At 41.2% G+C, this 19,814-nt stretch overlaps 1 protein-coding gene across 16 annotated transcripts in view; it reads right to left on the minus strand.

Moving 5' to 3' along the window:
* Positions 1 to 19,814, minus strand: part of ATL2 (atlastin GTPase 2) — a 40,328-nt gene that overhangs the window by 12,674 nt on the left and 7,840 nt on the right. For 8 of the 16 annotated variants that reach the window (XM_003640929.6, XM_025149252.3, XM_040698230.2 and 5 more), the window contains exons 2-5: positions 8,988 to 9,268; positions 4,214 to 4,348; positions 2,828 to 2,932; positions 1,802 to 1,852 (exon numbers count right to left, since the gene is read on the minus strand). In XM_003640929.6, coding sequence (XP_003640977.3) covers positions 1,802 to 1,852; positions 2,828 to 2,932; positions 4,214 to 4,348; positions 8,988 to 9,268 — 572 coding nt within the window. Of the gene's footprint in view, positions 1 to 1,801; positions 1,853 to 2,827; positions 2,933 to 4,213; positions 4,349 to 8,987; positions 9,269 to 9,746; positions 9,837 to 12,695; positions 12,898 to 13,721; positions 17,720 to 19,814 lie in introns of those variants that run through there. The other 8 variants (XM_025149253.3, XM_040698231.2, XM_046939556.1 and 5 more) reach the window with 7 other exon arrangements.

Genomic DNA, 19,814 nt, shown 5'->3' on the forward strand with positions numbered 1-19,814 from the left:
AAAGATTTATTCCTCAGAATTTCAAGGAACTTGCCTAGACCCAACGTAGTAGACATTCAAATACAAGTCAAGTTCAGCAGATTCCCAGATCTCTGCTTCAGCCTGTGATCTTGACTCGTAATTGTTCTTACTCTTCAGCATAAAGTGCTAACTTAACTGTATTGCTATGGTCACTTTCAGCATCTTTAATGCTAAAAGCAGCATTCTTCCACTCCACATTAAGTGGGCCAGCAAACATGAGAACACAAGTCACATGCTGGCTGTTTCAGCAGAGCTTAACGCTCAGATGTGGCTTTTTACTAGCCCTTTTTTCTGTGAGAGTAAGATGAAGGAAGCATGACATTACCCTCTATCATCAAGCAACTGTTCCTCTGCATTAAAGCTAATCTCTCCGATGCCTCAGGAAAAAAAAAATCCTATGTGGACAATTTTCCTGTTGTTTGTCAGAAGAACATCTGAGAACTTACAAGACAAACATAATACAGGTGAACTTTCAAGTTCCTGTCATCCTGAGCACAAAGCTCTGAAGAGGCCAAGGATCCACACGGGAATGGCTCATTTCTGTGATCTCAACTGCCCACTGCACTCACCTCCCTGCTTCATGAAAATGACAGAGTAAGAGTACTGCAGATTAGCACATTTCCTTCCCTCAGCCCATGATTCCTTGTCCTCATCTTTAGTGGGTAGGGAATGTCTGTGCATTTGCTTCTTTTTTATTGCACTTCCCTCAAATCTCACTATTCACTGTAACAGAGATTTATCTATTCTGACTACACTGAGGTTGTCAAAGGACCAGAGTTATTAGTAAATTATTTCAAAGCCAGGCTTTCCTGATGCTTTTTGTTTGTTTGGAAATGTGTTTTTTATAGGGTTTGTTTTGTGGGCTCTAGAGGTTTTTTTTTATTGTTTTTCTTTCCTCTCTCTGGCATACCACTCTTAACTGAGGACAGAATTAGAAGACTGTTTAGTCAGTTCACTTCTACTCCCAGCACTGGCAGCCAGTCTTCCGCAGCACTGAACAAGACAGAAGTCCTTTCAATCAGACTATATATTTTTTTTATATGAAATTTTTTTTTTATATATATATTTTTTTATATTTTTAAAAACAAGGTCACGGCCTCAGCACAGGCAGAGATTAGTTGATACAAAACTAGCTTTTGAAGCTACAGGTTTTAAGTTAAGGAGTTAAGGCTCTTGTACCATTCACATGAAGCCAAAATTCAGTGACATTTGACTACAACATTCCATTAGAGGATGAAAATCTCACAGTAGGAAGTGGACAACTCTTATGATTTTGTTTCTAAATAGAATAGGACTCTCTAGAAGTTTCTCAGCTGAAAAACTAAAGGTTTCTGGGCAGCAGATACTCTTCCTTCTCTGAGTCATGTTCCCAAATTTCAGTAGAAACCAGTTATGAAACGCTGTCAATTTTCTAATTTTAGTGAAAAAAGAAATATTGGAAGCTTCCCACTAAGTGCTTTCAGGAATTATTTCCTATTCTAATCCTTCCAGGAATTTTACCACTTCCTATACAGAGAACAGACTTTAGGAAGACTTTACCAAATGAGAAGTCTAAGCTATATTACTTCTATGCTGTCAAAGAAAAAAACATCACAACATCGTGGCGTTGATGCAAATAATGTTTTTATAGGCAGCACTAGTTTTAGCATCAGGTCAGACTCAGTGTTCGCACTAAGTACAAAGCAGCTACCAAATCATAGTTCCATTGGTAGTAAATTCAAGAACAATTTCAAGATTGTTGGCTCAGAAGTAGCTTAATATAAGTTCTGTATATTCTCACCTGCAAATGTTGAAGGTCATCTTCCTGAATATTCTGGGACAAGTTGTATACCTACAAGGAACAGTAAAGAAATTAAAACATAACTTGAAACCATTATCTTTTATGTAGTCTCCTTTAGACCTTTTGAGTAATTTCAACACCTCCAGAAACATCTAACTACCTGAAAGCCAATGTCTAGAACCAAGTCGAAGAAAGCATTTCAAGAAAAGTCACTACCTTAACCTAAAGGTAACAAAAAATATAGATAAATAAAACAAATCACTGCTGACTACCCTAATCCTTCTTAGACCACCCTCTTTCCAAGGAAGCAAGTCAAAGAAATCTAGGAAGAATGCTCGAATGCTTCAAATTACAGCACTGTGGTGAGAGGGAAGGACTAAGATGGGCACGTCCATCTGCTGTTCTCAAGTTCAAGTGCTCCAGAGGCATCATCTCTATTTTAAAAGCAGCTGGGCAGATGGTTCACCAGTCCTTTTTTGCTCTCAAATCTTTCCAAAGATATCTGACTTTTTCTAGGGAGATCATGACTGCTCCAATAATATCAATACTGAAGAGCACTTAACTCAAAGATGCATCAATGATCCACAACTTATCCTAACAATACGAACATAGAAGGTGGAGGGGAAACAGGTCAGAAGCAGGGTTCCACATCCTCCTGTTACTTTGATGTTTTTAATATCAGTAGCTGTACCTTTAAGAGATTGCAGTGTAATTTCACCCTAAGCTGTATTATCTAAAGTCTTAAAGGTTCCCTACTGTATCAGTACAGGAGTGGTTGTTACTATGACATTTTTGTTTGGGATTTACCAGTTCACTCAGCAATTTAACCCAGCCTGGTCTTGGATATCTTTCTGGAACCAAGGTTATCTACACAATACTGCAAGTGGGCCATTAAGTATGAAAGCATACATAATAACTGGAGGAAAATGTGCAGGTGAACTTCCTAAGCATAGCTAAAGAGAAACTGCAGACTCGGGCAAGAGGGTTCCTATAGCTGCCATTATTTGTCAGCACAGGTATTCTCACCTGGACAGAACTTGTCATGGTGCTCAGGGCAAAAACCGTTGCACAGTCTTTGATAGTGGATTGGCTATCAAAGGCACCTTGGGTATCCATGAGTAGTACAGCAACCTAGAGATTTTTGAAGAGCAGCAACAGTTAACCAAATTGTTACAGTTCCATACTCCAGGTCATTGGGGTAAATTCTGTTTACAGTACAGTATTGTTTCTGCTTCCACACCTACTTATTAAAGCCTCAACTAGTTTCCTGTACAAGTGTTTATATATACACCTACAGATTAGCAAGCAGCAACTACATAAATGCATCAGCCTTACGTCCTTGGTCTTGCTATACTACTCATCCTCTCCCACAGAAATAACATTCCTCAGCCCAGTTAGAGTAAAAGGTAGCTCTTAAATCACTGTAAAAACACTAGTCTCAGCTTCGATAAGCTATACTGAATTATCAGTCAAGTATGATATGGGTATGAGATGGTTCCTTTAAAAGACAGACAGATGTCTTAAACTAATTCTTTTCAAAAGAAAGCTAGACAAATGGCACTGACCACCTGCTGAAGTGACATGGAAATGAAGCGGCCTTAATGATAAGAATTAACCTGCCCAATACCCATCTTTGGAATTTAGTACAGCTTTTTTTCTTTCATTTACAGACAACAAATAAGCAATAACAAATAAGTAATTCTTTTTTAATCATCAGATGTTCCTGTTGCACTTCAGCGATATAAGGACTATGGAAGTTAAGTAAGTTTACAGTTCAGGAGAACAGCTAAGAATACAGTGCTGATGTTACAGAGTGAGTATTTACTGACAACATTAAGACTGTTTCAGCATGAAAACAAGCATCAAACTTTGTAGTTACAGCAATTTAGAGTTCAAAGGTGCACCAGTTCTGGTTAAGTATAGTTAGTACATAATGTATTTGCCACAAGTAGATATGCTTTTTGTTTTTATGAGCCACCTGTTGAACTATGTAGAACCACCAGTTTCTGATCACTGAAGCTGCATTTCTAGTGCTTACAGCTACGTGCTACATGTCTCCAGAACACAACTCAAAAAGCAGTATTTGTTAGAGCTGTTCTTATCACAGCACTTGTCTGTACACAGTATTTATAACCAACATAGTTTTAAAACATTCACAGGATAACCCACCCATTGGCTTGGACAAAACAGACTTTGCCAAAGTAATTTCAAAACAGGACTATTGTTGAAGATTGAATGCCAGCAGGAAAACACATACCTGCACTGATATAAGGTTTCCAAATGTGTTACACAGCTAGTGAATAGAAAGGAACCAACTGATGTTTGAATTGCCTCTACAAAACCCACGGCATTAAAACTCTTCACCCAGAGGCAAAAATCACTAAATGCATCTGTTTAAATGTAAGCACTTACCTTCGTTCCATTGGGTTTATCAATTACAAACACTTCACTCCAGATCTGGATGCCAGTGGTTTCCCGTTCACATCCACCTCTCCATGTAAACCCAGTCAAAGGCTCAGTGTTTCCACCTATCCAGCAAGGAGAAGTCTATAAAACAAGAAGAAAATCTTACTTAATACCAAGAAAGAGTTTTTTCTTATGCCAAGGGTGTTTTAGCAGACTTCCACATCATTCTTTCATTCTTGTCAAAGCTGAACAGCAACATTACACTAAGGATTAAAAGCCACAATGCTATTCAACTGTACATCGTAGATGATAAAAAAAATTTGCTTTGTGGTCTATTGTATTTCAGCAGTTGTCCAGTTCTTTATCCACTCTGGAGTGCATATGCATAACTTTCAAGTCTATAGCACTCAGAGTTAGCAGTGAGAACAGCTCAGTTTCATCCATCTATTCTACCTTGCCTGACTGACACTCTCCTCTCCAAAACACAGTTGTAAACACTGTATATTGTAATCGCAGAAACAGCTGAACCTCTGCAAGGAACAGAGAACTAATTTCAACTTGATCCTCCCCCTTCCCTCTCACAAATTGGTCAACTGCTGAAATTAAATAAGTATGTAAAGCCCTGCATTAACAGAGGCAAACACAAGAATCCCACTGCTGCTTGCAGAAGCCAAAAAGAATGCACAAGGATTACAGGATTCCTATATATCAGTCACAGAAAGTACTTTTCTCAAGTGACTAGGGTTCACCTTACAAGGTAAAATTGAGAGTCTGATGTATACCAATCAACAAATGCATGTTACAAGCTCATGGGCCAAGTCTCCTGCTTTGGGAAAGGCTGTTGGACAGTCAAATACAGTCTGACGCTAACAGGTCTGGCTGCTGGTACGGTAGCAAGGTCTTCAGTCCTCAAGGACTGGCAATGAATGGAGCACTGGCTCACACAGAAGATTCCAGGTGTGATGTGAACAGATTTAGCCCACAAAAGCAGCTTACGTACTGGGAAAGTAGGAAACACGAACAGGTACTCTGAGGAACTTTAACTGTGATAGGTTAATAGGTTACACACACCGAAATTCCAGAAAAGTAGGAAACAAATGTTTAAGTGAAGAGGAAGCTTAGGGAAAAGCCTTTATAGCACAGAAACAGATTTTCAATGAATTTGCCTCTGAGCACGCAGAGAATATCATTAGCAAGATAAGCGTGCTCATAAAGGAGGTCAAAGGGGCATCTCATCCACTCGCTAAGCTATGACCTAACTTCCTAACTCTACACTGTATCTTTTCAGAATAGCTCATGACAGGCTTCTTCACATCTCAGAGAACATCACGTGGCACTCGAGGCTGCACACAGAAATATTTGCTATGGATAAGTAAAACTGCTTATTTCAAAAGGAGGGGGAGAAAGAAAAGTATGCTTCATACATACTACCGTTGCTTTCTGCAGAGAAAGCCCATGTGCTAAAAGGAAAAGTCAATTAAGCAATTCTGCATCAGCACCCTCCCAAGCTAAGTGCACACCATTCATCTTTGCTACTGGGATCAGACGCGGCCAATAGCAAATTAAGTGAGCAGATTTAAAAAAATACAGAAGATGTATTCACCAAAGCAAACAACTGCTCTTTACAGGTATTTTTTGTTTGTCTTTGCTTTTAAACACAATCATACCTACAACCACTGAGAAGAAGCACAACATGAAAGCATTCCCTGGAAGCCTTGTTCTGTGTGAGGTTTTGTTTGTATGCCACTATTACATACCCACTGACCACCGCAGAAATCAAAGCTCCAAGCCTGCTTTGGGACTCAGTACACCCCAAGACATAGCTCTGCAATGCTGAATCCAATTTCACAGATATACTGTAGCAGACTGTAACCTTTACATTTTTTTTCCCCAAAAGAAGCTGTTATGTTATTCAATGATCCATTACTTAAGAGGAAAAATACTTTTTCCCAATTTGATCCAGACATGCATTGCCCTGTGCACAAACTCAGACCAAAACTACCTAAAGCTTTTGCCAATGAGAACTGTATGTAATCACTTCTTATTTCACGTGATTCATGCAACAGGAGACTTTGGTGTCTTAATAAGCAGAAGTTCAGCTCAAGGTGCTTCATCCTTTGGGTGATGCAGACAAAGCCTGGGTCTGACTCTGAGCTTTACATTACTATGAAGCATTCCTAGCTTGTCACTCCTCCTACCCCTTCTTCCCCACCCCCTCAGCTTGCTTTCCTTTCCAGGGAACTCTGTTTTAAAACAACCTTCAACCACTAAGCTGGCTTTCGGAAGGCTTTGCTCCTGCAGGAAATCAAACTGTAAGAAGCACCACAATACTGTATTAATCTCTCTAAATATATTACGTATCAAAGAAAGGTCCAATACAGCTTTATTTGCTTTGTGCCATCAACATGAGGTGCACCTTGCAGATTAATACAAGCTAAGAAGGTCACACCTCTGTAAATAAGAGAAGCTTTCCAATCTATATTTTCTAGTGATACTGCACCCAACTCTTTATAAGGCTCATCATGCAAAGATCACAGCATAATGTGCAGCAGCTTTATTGAACACATACTGCTGCTATTCGGTAGTAGATCCTGTTCCATTTCAAATAGGCAATGATAACATTAAGTATCAGTGCTTGAAATGAGATGCCCATTCTCCCTGAAGTCAGCAACCAGTTTCAGACATTTCAAACTCCTACCTTTGACTTCAGCAGCACAAGTCAGATTTGTAGAATGGGAACTTCTCATGTGACTCCTAGCTCTTGGTCTTAGACAAGAAAATGGGATGTCAAAGTTATCTCAGCAAGGTTTTTATGTACCTTAGTATCAGTGGGACAGAATATCCCAGGATTGCTTGATTAGCGTATGAATTGAACATGAACGCACTGGTATTTTGTGCAAAGGCCAACATTCAGTTCACAGTAAATACAGACTTCAATAAAGCTAGAGAGATCAGACTTAAGAGTATTATAAAGCTCTACCAAGACCTCCCCTGCTGTACCAAAATTTGTGTAAGTACAGATGATGCCAACTGACTTAAAATTCAGCAGGCTCAGAAGTAGAGGCAATGCACTCGTCTTTTCTCATCCCCAACTTCTACTATTCAAGTTTGAAGCCACTCTTAAGCTTGTCATACTCTTTCCCAAAGCCAGTTTACGTCACTGAGCTGGCAGGAAGCAATTTAGCAAAGTGCAGCATCTTCTGATGCATCCATGAGTACAGTCAGCTCAGCTAAGGGCCTGCAAGCATTACGGCTTGAGAACACAAATGCCTGGCCTGAAGCATCACATGGAGAGCAAGACCTCCTCTTTTTAGAGAAGAGATGGCTGTTACACCAAATGGCTGAGCTTGTCAACAAATGATTTTGAAAGGACACCTATAGAAAACTGAAAAAAGTGTTTGTATAGTACAGTGAATAGAGAACATTATTACACAAGACTGAAAAATGTTCCAATACATTTTGCTCTCTGAACTTTTATTTTGCAATCTGAAAGTTTCAGTGTTTGCTTAAAGAGCAAACCTATTTTTGGGAGAACTAGAACTGCCTCCACTTAGTGCCCATCTAGCTCAGATGGCTGTATTTCTTGGGAGTTCTGTTGGTGGTGGTTTTGTTTTGTTTCTGTATTATTATAAACAGGACACTACAGAAGGTTTATACACACAAAGAGTCACCCACTGAACAGCCATATCAATGAAACATTTATTTCTCCATAGGCTAGAAGAGTCTTAACAAGTTGCAAGTGCCAACTTACTATTTTGTATTCCTCCTACTACACCTTTAGTGAGCGTCTTATGGGGCTCCTGGCAAATCAGTGAGAAGAATTCAATAGCATGCATTACTTGGGGTGAGGGAAAGGAAGTCTTCATCTGCTAGCTACCAGCAGCTTCTTTACAACATTCCCATATTTCATAAAACAGCAGGGGTCAGCCTGATTTCTCCTCAAGCCAGCTAGCACAAAGGCAAAATAGATGCAATTATGGTTAGTTTCCACTACCACAAATTTCAACTCCAAGAAGAAGTGACCAAAAAGGAATTTGTTCTTGTTCTTTTGCTTAACACTTTCAAAAAGCAGCAGACTATGAACTGTTAATACTCACTGTACAAAGAAACACATCACAACCTATGACAGGCAGATGAATACATTCACAGGAGGCCCTATGCCACCTTCTGCATCAGCCAAAAATTCAAAATATAATAGACGAGCCAAAAGCTACAAAGTAGAGAGGAATTAAACTTCAAATCAGGCATTAATTAACCAATGACTGAAAAGTACCTAAAAAAGTTCCTGGATTGTGTTCAGGGACACATTCCAAGCAAGAAAACAGGAGACTCTCTCCTGTTTGCCATACCTCAGTAAGCAGATTTAGCCCTCCAATAGCTATCTGCTAAGATCCTTCTTTTTGCAGCAGTGGGTAAGACAGTGCCACAACACGACTGTAAGAGACCAAGTCAAAGCAATACTCTTCCAAGCCATCATCTGGATAAGACCTTCTGCAAACCTCAACTAGAAGGGCACTATGCTCACCTTACTCAAGATCTTCTCAAATCCACTTACATAGGGTCCCCAATAATTGACAAAATGATAACTGTAGCAATTATATATTGAACAACCATCACCTTAAATACACTTCTTTACAAAGTCATAGCACAAAGTAGCTGGCTTCCCCTCTTCCTCTGTAAGAAATTTTACCTGCTATATTTGTACTCAAGTCAACAAATACAAAAGTAAACAAATGAAAGACTACTTTTTTTGTTGCAGGAAAAAGTCCAAATTACTCACCCTGTTATACATGTATCTAAGCATGAAGTCCAGCAGAAAAGATTTTCCTTTGCGGAAAGCTCCTGCTACAGACACAACTACTATGTTAAGATCTTTGATGTGCTCCTGAAGCAAGATTTTTTCCAATGCTTCTTCATCTAATTCAAAGTTATGGTCATCTTCATGAGCGAGAACAATCTGTATGGGGCGCGGCTTATCCAAATCCACCTCGTCATCTGAATCTGGCATGACATCTGAGTCAGGTAGGGCATCCTCCTCTTCTTCCTCCTCATAATGCTTACCTGCAAAATGACAGGTTACATTGCGTTAGTAAGTCAGAGCTGAAGACACTAGACATTTCTATGAAAACCCACACTAGGCTTTCATTCCAGCGACAAGAGCGATGCTGTTGGGAATGCACACACGTAGATGAGATCAACAGCTGCTGTCTGTACATTTTCATGAGTTTTACACAGTCGGCATTTCAGATTCCAGCATTCTACAGGTTTTAAGAAATCACAGAAGGAAGCTGTTTTTCAGCACTAAGACCTATTTTCAAGGCTTCTTAAATGCAACTTGCATTAAAAATTGCAGGTTTCTTCTCCTATCTAGGAAATATTAGTTTGCTTAACACAAGCTCCAAAGAGATAAAAAAAGCTGAGGTAATCACCTCCTGCTGTTGTCAAAATAAATGTTTTCAGTCAGTTTTGGTTACCAGAACGAACAAGCAAGACCAGGATTACAACAGCAGACAATGAAATTCCTTTCTAATGCCAACACCTCCTTCAGTTCTCAAATACAGCAGAATGTCTGTTCATGGCTTGAAAGAAGAAACCTCATGCACATATATAAGGAGTAACATCTTGGGGTCTAAAACAAAGCAAGAAACACCAAAGCAGTTTCCGCACTGTTTTTCTGACACATTAAGCATTATTGAATAACAGTAAGTCCGAGTTGCTACAAAAAGTTAAAGAAAACTGGGAGTTCACTTTATTCACACTAAGAATCAATAACCTTTGAGAGCCCATTCTTACAAGTAGCTAAAAGAACTACAGCTCGGGTCAGATTTAGTTATAGAACTCCCATGCGCACAAACCTGATTGAGGCATCTCCTTTGCAGTTACATACGTGGGAACATCAGTGTATCAGCCTCGCTATGTTGGACTGCTTGTCAGGCCTACATTCCCAAACATGACTTTTATCAAATAGAGGAAGCAGCTGTATGCAGGTTTGTTATTACCCAGCCCAGCGTTCCCTGTGGAAGCAGACCAGGAGCAGTGTCACAAGGCACCACGGAACCTGTGCAGTTGGATTCATACATGGCAGAGATCCTGCCAACATCCACAGGATCAGCCAAGTCATTCCTGCCAGACTATGCATCCTAGATCCCATCCTCAGCAGAATACTTTGAACAGTGCTCCAACACAGTTTTGTTGATGTAATGAAACATTTGAATCATTATCATGTACTTGAAAGCCTGGCAACACAGTGACCCTGGAGTTTTTCCAAAGGCTGCCTCTTTAGCCAGTTCTGACAGCATTTCACTTTACTGTAAATTAGGGTGGACAACTCCATTTTCAAGCATCAAATTTGTGCTGCTTCAAAGGTCAGTGGCAGTAAATCTTTAAAAATGCACATGTGTATTTCTTTGAATATAATATAAAACTAGCATAGAACTTTAGGAGGAAAGATCCTACCTGTAAATACCTGGCTTCATAGCTGGTGCCACCACCAAAATACTTTTTTTTCCTGACAGAAGGGTGGCCTATATGGATCTGAGGCTTGCAGCCACCAGATGGATATCACTTTTCTCAGGGGGAAAAGAGTCCTTGGGGAAAAAGCTAGTAGGGCTTTGAACCAGGTTCAGAAGGGGAAGGGAGCAATAGTGAGTCCGCCCGTGCACAGGTTGCCCAGAGATGTGGTGGATTCTCCATCCCTGGAGACATTCAAGGTCAGGCTGGACAGGGACCTGAGCAACCTGATCAAGCGGTAGGTATCTCTGTTCATTGCAGGGGAGTTCAACTAGATGATCTTTAAAGGTTTCTTCCAACTCAAATGATTATATGATAATCTTGAGTGTTTAAATCCTAAGGAGCTAGAGTCAAATTATCCAGCATTATCCAAGTGAGTGTGCAAAACAGCTCCCAGCATCACCCTAACCCAGTCTGGCTGAAAAAGCAGGCCAAAACATTCAGCCGCACCCACAGGCCTGACAAACAGAAGGAGTAAATTTAAGATCAGCTATCAATAGGACACTGAAGTACACTGACACAAGATTGGTCACCATTTCAGAAGAAAAACTCTGCCTTCCTCCTCAAGCTTTTTTCTTCTCAGAATTTAAACACTTTTTTGAAAGTTTCACAGAACAGAATTTGCCCCATATAGGAAGCATTCTTTGTAGGTCAAAAAGCATAGGAAGATAGCCTTTGTATTTTTGACAGATGACAATAATTCTATTGATAAAAACATTAAATATCAAAAAAAAAGGCCTTCAAATTCTAGCAAAGTATACCTCTGCTTTTACATATTCCCTAGACAATGTTCAACTCTGCTTCATAAAAGCCTTGTATTCTTAATTCCATTCAATTTCAACTGCAATAAAGCATCAGTTTCAGAAACTAAGATAGACTGTGTTATGTTTTTTATTATCAGGGCAGTGAGGCACCAGAACAAATGGCCCAGAGATGCGGTAGATGCCCCATCCCCGGGGACTTTCAAGGCAAGGCTGGATCAAGCCCTGGGCTACCTGATCTAGCAGTGCATGTCCCTGCTCATTGCAGGGGAGTTGGACTAAATGACCTTTAAAGGCCCCTTCCAACTCTAAGGATTCCATGATCCTATAACCTCAAGCAACATCTGATTTGTCTTCACTGAACAGGAGCCAGACACTAACCACCTTTTCCTTCTTGGAATTCATGAGATCCTTAGCAGATCTCAACGTTTGAGCCTTAGCAACATTCTTCTGCCAACACAGAGAGCAGCCACCCAAAGCTTCCTCAAGCCAAAATACTTTCCAGACAAACAAGTAGCGTGATCTTTTATCGTTAGTTTTTTCTCTAAACAAACATTCTCTCTATCACAAGTTGATAGGGCTATCAAGAGCTTGCATGTGGTATGTCTACTAAAGGTCCATAATACCTTGTTAATAGTCTTCTGCACCCTGCAGCTTAAACAATAGAGTATGGAAGTTTAATCTCTGGTCCTGTTCAATTTCCATTATGTTTTGCTCACCAACAGAAACTAGAAAGCAAAGTCCAATGCATCAAGTCAGGAGGTGGAGTGGGATGGTTTGGGGTATTCTTTTGTTGGGTTGTTTAGTTTTTTGTTGCTTTTTCTCCCCCTCTGGGGGTGTAGGGGGAAGGTCAGACTAGACAGCTTAATATATCTCAAAGTTCCAAACTGCCTACAGAAAACACTATCATAGCCATGAATCAAGCACTTTGAGGGTGGAGAACTACAGTGTTGACAGCTGTGAAGGAAACTTGATCCAGCCATAAGAGCTAGTTTCATAAATCCATTCTCAGGTGGCACAGAATACCCTTCCTTTCAAGAAATTTTGAACCAGTTAACAACTATCAGGACAGACATTACAATGTTAAATATGGTAACTGTGGAACAAATGCTACTGCTCAGCCCAGCAACCTAACCATAATATGTTAGCCTGCCACTGGCTCCCAGGCAGATATCACAAGCTATCTGGCCTCTTGATATTACTTTCTGACTGCTTACCCTGTTACTTTGGCTAGCTGCTGTCTCAGGTAGCACTGGAATACTCTGGAAGGTTTCCCTGGAGGCTTCAGAGTCCTGGGCAGAAGGATCGCATTCCACTTCCAAGAACTACTTCCACAGCAGCGTCTCAAAACAATGATTAGGAGAAGTCCCACTCCACAGTCCAATTCTCATCAAAAGCTGCAGAAGCATTATAGTAAGCCTGCATGTAGTTCATAAAAGAAATGTGCTGAGCACTGTCAAGTCAAGCCAGGATTGATGAAGTACAGAATACTCCTTCCTGCTCTACTCATTGTCAGTTGGGTGTTTTTGTTTCTTTTTTCTGGTTGGTTTGGTGCGTTGGTTTTCTTTCCATTCCTCACATATCCCAGCACAGACACAGTGCACAAATACCACGTCAGAATTTATGTGTATTTGTCCTACAGCCTCACCTAAGGACCACACACCACTCTAGGTGCTTCCAGTACTCCAACAAATCAAGTATAAGCAGTGGCTTTCCCAGAACAGTCATCCCTGCTTTGGAGTGCTTCTAGACAACTAGACAGTGGTTTGAATTTGCCAAGCTAATGGCAACCTCTCTATATAGGTCTCCACGACAGGGGATTCAGTACTGCAGAAGCAGCAACCAAAGCAGTTGAATTCTGTTGCCTTGGGTGAATTTTTTGTTTGTTAGCTTTTATTGTTGGCCCTTTTTTGAACCAGACTTCCCCACAGCGTCACGAACATTCCAGAAATGGGGTTATTCTCCCAGTGCACTCATTCACAGGTACTTAGAGAAGAGTTTTTTCAGAGGTATGGCACAAGGCTTGCCTCAATGTTCAAAATGCCCATGTGCACAGAACACTGGACCAAAGGCTTTCAGTATCTACAGAAAAGCTCTCATCTGACAAAACATATGGCACTCAGAGTTCATAGAGCAATGTTAACAGGCCCAGAAAGCCACAGCTAAGTTTTTTCAAGCACTATATCTGTTCTTTGAAGCTTCTGCACTATGAAACTAATGTACCTTGGACTATAGTCGCATACCTTGCTCTGGAAGAAGCTGATGCAGAAAGATCAGTGACTGGACTTGCCCTGAAGCCTGCTGTCCATTCAGCCCTACGACTATAGCGATTTGCTAATCACCCTCTACTCCATTTCAGCCCCTCACAGCCTGAATAATTCAGATTAAGAATTTGAGCTACTGCAATAGCTTCCTAAGCCAGGTCAAACAGACTACGAGATGCAGGAGAAGCAATGCACAAAAGCAGACAGACTTGAATGGAAGCAAATACAGCCACAGGAACCAACTACACTCAGCTTCCCCGTAAGTTCTGCACTCTGCTCAGCAACCACCACAGCAGGACTACTGACACAACAGCTAAGTATCCAAAACAAGCAACATTTGTTGAAATGCTAAGCCAGATTTTGAGAACAGTAGCTTCTTGTGTAGGTAAAGAGAATATTTCAATTGAACAAACTCAACTAAATAACCCATTTCTTAAAGTATGAAGTAAGATGAACAAAAGCTAATTCGTGCTTCCCCTAAGGGCACAGTGAACAGCTGATGACCTATTTGTCCTCCAATGCAAGAACATGGGAGCAAGAGCTCAACTTGCATGCTATGAAAATAAAAGAGACAGCCTGCTTTAAATGCTTAGGAGGAGGAACCCGCATATTCATTGAACCCAAGCATCAGCAGATCTACCTTTAAGTTTCAACCCAAATAGAGCCTGAGCTGGTTAAACATATCACTCACACTCTTTCACAAGGTAAAAAAAAAAAAATCACGTAATTACTAAATTCAGTTGGTGTTGATCAGAAACACACTGTATCTAACAAGTGCTGCATATAAGCTTCTCCAGACACTGGAGCTGACACACGAAGATCAATTTTAATTGCTTGCTCTTTAGTAGCTTAAGACTCGCTCTATAAACAGTCAGCTAAATCAGTCACTTTCATTTAGTGTAGATGGTGCATCAGTATTCCTTCCTTTTGCTCTCTCAAGGAGTTACAGAGATATGAGAAAGTCTAAGCTTCCAGGCTAGTAGTCCTGGAACCTTGTTCATTTACAAGCCCACACTTTGGTGGAAGTCCATTTTAAAAACTAAACTTCTGACACCACTTGCTTCTTCAGCTCTCAGCACCCCCAAACCCTTCTGATCATCCACAGACACCACACATCTGTGGCCACACAAAGTGACCTGGATCTCCTCACTCAGTGTAAATGCACGATCACTTTCTCCACACAACTGAATGGCGAGGCAAGCTGAAGTGGATTATGCTGATCTTAAAGCATCCGGCCTGAAATTCTGGTGTACTTTGACCATGTGCAGAAGCTTGCAGCTTTAATTAAAAGCTTAAAACAAAGTCTTAAGACGACATCACTGCACCACATTTAAAAATAATGCATTCTCTCCGAGCTTTACCTAGGAAATTTTCATTAGAGAGAAAGGAAACAAATTATTTAAATGTTTCTCATTTTGGTGTGGTGAACCAAGGAGAGCGTAGGCAGGTGTAAATTAAGTTTCAGAGCATAGAAAAAGTAGGTTAACTTTCAAGCCTTATTTGAACAAGACAAAAAAAACCTGACACATCCACTGTAAAAATATATTAAAAAAAAATCACTAGATTTAAGTCAAAATCCTCCCTTTCTCCAGCAGTCCCACTCCATGCAGTTAACGCACAACAAGACCCACATGAAAGTTAAGGGGCTGCTGCAGAACTTAATGCATCGCTGCTTTCTCACTGCTGACTAGCAAATACTGCCAAGTAGCTCATTTTAAGGCCAGAAATAATTAAATGTTTTGAATATTTCAGCTATAAATAGGACTGACGAGCTAAGCTCCAAAGACTTGTTTGGATACCCAATAAGACTGACAGAGGAGAAAGGGGGAGGGGGAAGAAAGCCGTGTTTAACTCTCTCTCTTCCTTCGGGGCAACAGGATGTTGAGGGAGGGATCTGGAACTGTTACATAAAGTACTAGAAGAAACAAAAAGAACCTGAAGCTACAGTTCTGCCAGCAAAACGGGGGGGGGGGATACTCTGATGACCTAAATAACTAATCACACAATAGGTCCATCTACTCCTGAAGTGATTTAAATTGCTTCCTCTCTTGAATGATCTGCATGCACAGAGGAGCAGAGACAGCTCAACTATCGCCAAGCAAAATACTTTTAAGCTGGCATTTTGCATTGTCCATTTAAGGGGAGAGAGGCTAAAGGGCAACTTCACTGTAAGGAAGAGCAAGAAAAGTTAACCTTCCAATTCAGCTATGTTCAGCAACACCAAGGAGCAGAGGCTAAGACAGAAGTAGCACAACCCCTAACTCAATCTCAGAAAACAAGTAGCAAAAATAGTATAGTATATATTTTTTATATAGTATATAGAAGAACTGCTTTTCTGAAAGCACATCATGAACTGAATGAGAGATGTTTCTCCATAGCTACAAGGAAAAACTTGGAAGGTAGTGATAGTGCCAAAGCATGCTCCTCAGCCCTCTTCCTCTCTGCCTAAAAACCACAGCTATTATTAGCATATCACTGGAGAGTACAACAGGATCTCTACCTACTAAAAGGTTTATCAGCATTTTTCCAGCCCCCTCAAAGGACGCTACTTCAGAACACTAAGACTAAGGTAGACAGAATTATTAACCTTTTCTTCCCTTTCTCACCACATCCAAGTTCTTGGGGATGGGAACGAGCATATAGCAGATGTGGCAATGCCCACATTCACTATGGAAGACACTGCCAAGTGAAAGGTGTATGAACACTGCAGGCTAACTGGATCCTTGTGGGCCATTACACACACAAACCAGATTTGAAGATCAGAGTATGACAGCATTTCAAGTTGCTGCTCACCCTAGAAGATTCAGGCAGCATTTTCTAATCGTTTTAGGCTGTAATTACATTTTACGTACATTATACGTAGTTCTCACACATCAGCTACTAATTCAGAGAATCATTAGCTATCCCAAACCATAGTTTGAGTGAGGACAGGGAGACAAGAGTAAGGTGAGAGATGCTAGCTGCAATTATCCCAAGTTTGATCATTAGATTACTAGCCAGAATAGGTGAAGCCAACAGCTCCATCTGCACTGTGGCCACAGAAGAGCTCAAGGAAGCGCTCAACTGGGCCATACCAGCAGCAATGTCAGAGGGCCAGTTTTCATATTCACTTCCAGGACAAACGAGGTGTCAGTCAGGAATACCAACAGGTTTAAGAAAAAGAGCGAGTCAAAGAGGCTTTAATTTTTCTTTTTTCTTTTTTTTTTTTTTTTTTTTTTTTTTTTTGCTCAGACTGTGCTTTTGATCTGAACCTTCTGAGTAAAAACGATCCTTTAGTCCAGTCTCCAGCCTACACCCAGCTTCCTGCCTTCCCTTCAAAACATGCATCTTAGGAAGCCTCCCATCCAGCTTTTCCAGCACGGGGCGCCATAATTTTGTTTTATTACAGACTTCTAGATTAAATTTCAAAGAGCTAAGAGCTGTACAGGGAGTAACTGTGTTCGCATTAAGAAACTGCCTTCTCTAGATCACGTACCTAGCAAAATGTGCATAGCAACTACCTTCAGACATCTTCAGGGGGTATTTCAATTCCTCCCCCCCTCTGTGTCATGGAAAATGGTTCTTAAGCTGGTGGTATCACTAACACACACATGCACCAGGTGAAACCAAAGCACGACCGGGGAAAACGCATGCAAAGTTAGTGCCCAGAATGAGAAGCAGAATCAAAACAGGAAAAAAATAAAGCATACCACGCAAATCACGTTTTAGGGAGAACTGAAACAAAAGCAAAATGAACACATGTAGCCCTGTGGAAAACAGACTCTTCCTTTAGTGCAACAACACAAACAGTTTTCATCACAGTCCCCACTGCTAACCATGCACAGAAAGAGCCCTGAGCTGCCCTATCACAGCTCTGCAGCTAGCCACAACAGCTGATACAGCACCTCATCGAGCCCAAGTTCTCCAGAACCCCACACTCACTCTCCACCACTGCTGAGTCTCTGCCAGGCATCGCTGCTGCTGCACAGAAGTCCTCTGCTAAGACAACAACTCAAAGTACACTTTTCCTGCCAACGAGACAGTGCCAGTACCTGCCTCCTGCCTCCTCCCTCCCTGCCGCCTCTTCATGACTGAGCTTTAACCTCCCACTCACACGTGGGTTCTCCCACTCCTCATTTCCAGCACCAATACACAGCCTTTCCTGCTAACTTTGCCACACATTCAACTCTGCTGAGAGGCAAACCAGTTAAATTATACCACAGCAGGAGAAGTAGAAAGTAACCGATATTGGACTGCAAGCTGTAAGAGTTCAACAAGTAGTTGAGGGGAAGAAAAACAAAAAGCATAGCCGTGCAACTTTGTTATCTGACCCCAAGGCATAGGGTAAGTTCATCTGTACTGCTGAACTGTACAGGACAGCTGCCATCCAAGTTGGCACCACTGTCCTTGGTCCCCACAAAAGCTTATCTTGAAGAAACACAAGGTGATGTGCTGTGCACCCTACAGCCTCTGAAACAGCTGTACCAGCAAAAGTGAGGGGGAGGCACAAGCTGCTTGACTCAGCGCTGGTGCTAAAAGGCAAGTTTGGCTTAGTGATTACAGCCTAGGCAAGCTGGAAGACTTCTCCCATCCCCAAAAAGCTGAAGCGCATTTAAGAAGCATGTTCATGTAGCAACTCAACGATACATGATAATGCTGCAAAGAGGGGTAGACAACTGGGCTGTAACTGGATCAGACACTGCGATGCCAAAGATCTGTCTCAAGCTGAAAGAGTTCAGATTTAGATCCAGATAGCCAATACACTTTTTAATTGTCACTTAACAGGGTTCCCCTCCTCTGCATATGCAGTTAAACACCAGCTTCTGTTTTGTCAGTAAGGTAGGTCAGGATGTGCAACTGGTGGAAGACCTCGAGGTCTCCCAGTCCCTCCTGCACTGGAGAAAGCTTCCCTCGAACACGTCTACCAAATGCACTCAGCCTGCTAACAGCAGTCTCAGCTAGGTGATTTTTGAAATTGCAGCTGTTAAATTGTCATAAGGATGCTGTAAAACTCTCCCTCTTCAGTATCTCAGTGCCACGCAACACACACCTTTGCATTAGTTCAAAGGGCTCCAGACTTACCTATTTATCTAATGTTCTGTACCACCTTGTCCAACACTTGTTACCACTGCAGCCTCTGTGATAACTGAGAGCCTGAACAAGAACGTTGTTGTTAACAGTACTTTTCTGGAACAGTAAACGCTATTGTTACCTGCATGCTGAGGGTTGTGAAAGTCATGCTCAGCACAGTATAGCACTAGGGGGAGAAAGATAATAATCCCAGACAAAAAGCAAGCCACACCATTCTCCTGATCCAAACAGCGTATAAGGGGAGCAAGTTACTACTCCTCTTGACTTCCAATTCTCAGTGTGAGCATATGCAGGCAACGCAACTACTTCTCCGCAGGAGAAGCACAGTGTACATTGGAAGTACACTTTAAGAGCCATCTTCTACTTGGGTAAAGGAAGAGGGAAGGACTGAACATTTAACACCTCAACAGCCAACAGTTTTGCTTTTGCAGAGCATATTCAGTGATCCTGTTCTATGGGTTCAGGAAATCTTTATTTATAGCATACAGAGGATAAACAGGGGGAAGATAAGTCCAAGTTTACAGAAAGAACCCAAACAGAGATAGACAGCAGTGCATTGCTTTTTTAAAGCTCACAGAGGCTTCGTGTGGTCAGTTCCAGTGCAATACAGGAATGAGAAATCAGCAACAGTTTAGATCACCAAACATCTCAGTTTGATATTTGATTAATGAAACAGTGATATGTCTGCAACTCAAAGTACTTAGACTGAATGTTATTCTTAGAGTCTCAGCGTATCACATGACCCAACTTCCAGCCTCTTTAAATGCAGGAGGCTGAATTTCAAGGCTCTTCTCAAACAAGTAGGATTTCTGGTAGGACTTGAAGGTATTCAGGCACATCTGCTAAGAGCCACTTATTTCTGTAGCACTACTAGTCCTAGAAGATACCCCAGTTTGGTGCCCCAACCCCTATGAGCATTAGGGAATGCCCTTCTTCCAAACAATTGCTGTACTAATCAGTCTGACGCACAGCACTTAGAAACATTTCCTTTTATGTATTTTG

This window comes from Gallus gallus, chromosome 3 (assembly GCF_016699485.2).
Source record: "Gallus gallus isolate bGalGal1 chromosome 3, bGalGal1.mat.broiler.GRCg7b, whole genome shotgun sequence".
NCBI lineage: Eukaryota > Metazoa > Chordata > Aves > Galliformes > Phasianidae > Gallus > Gallus gallus.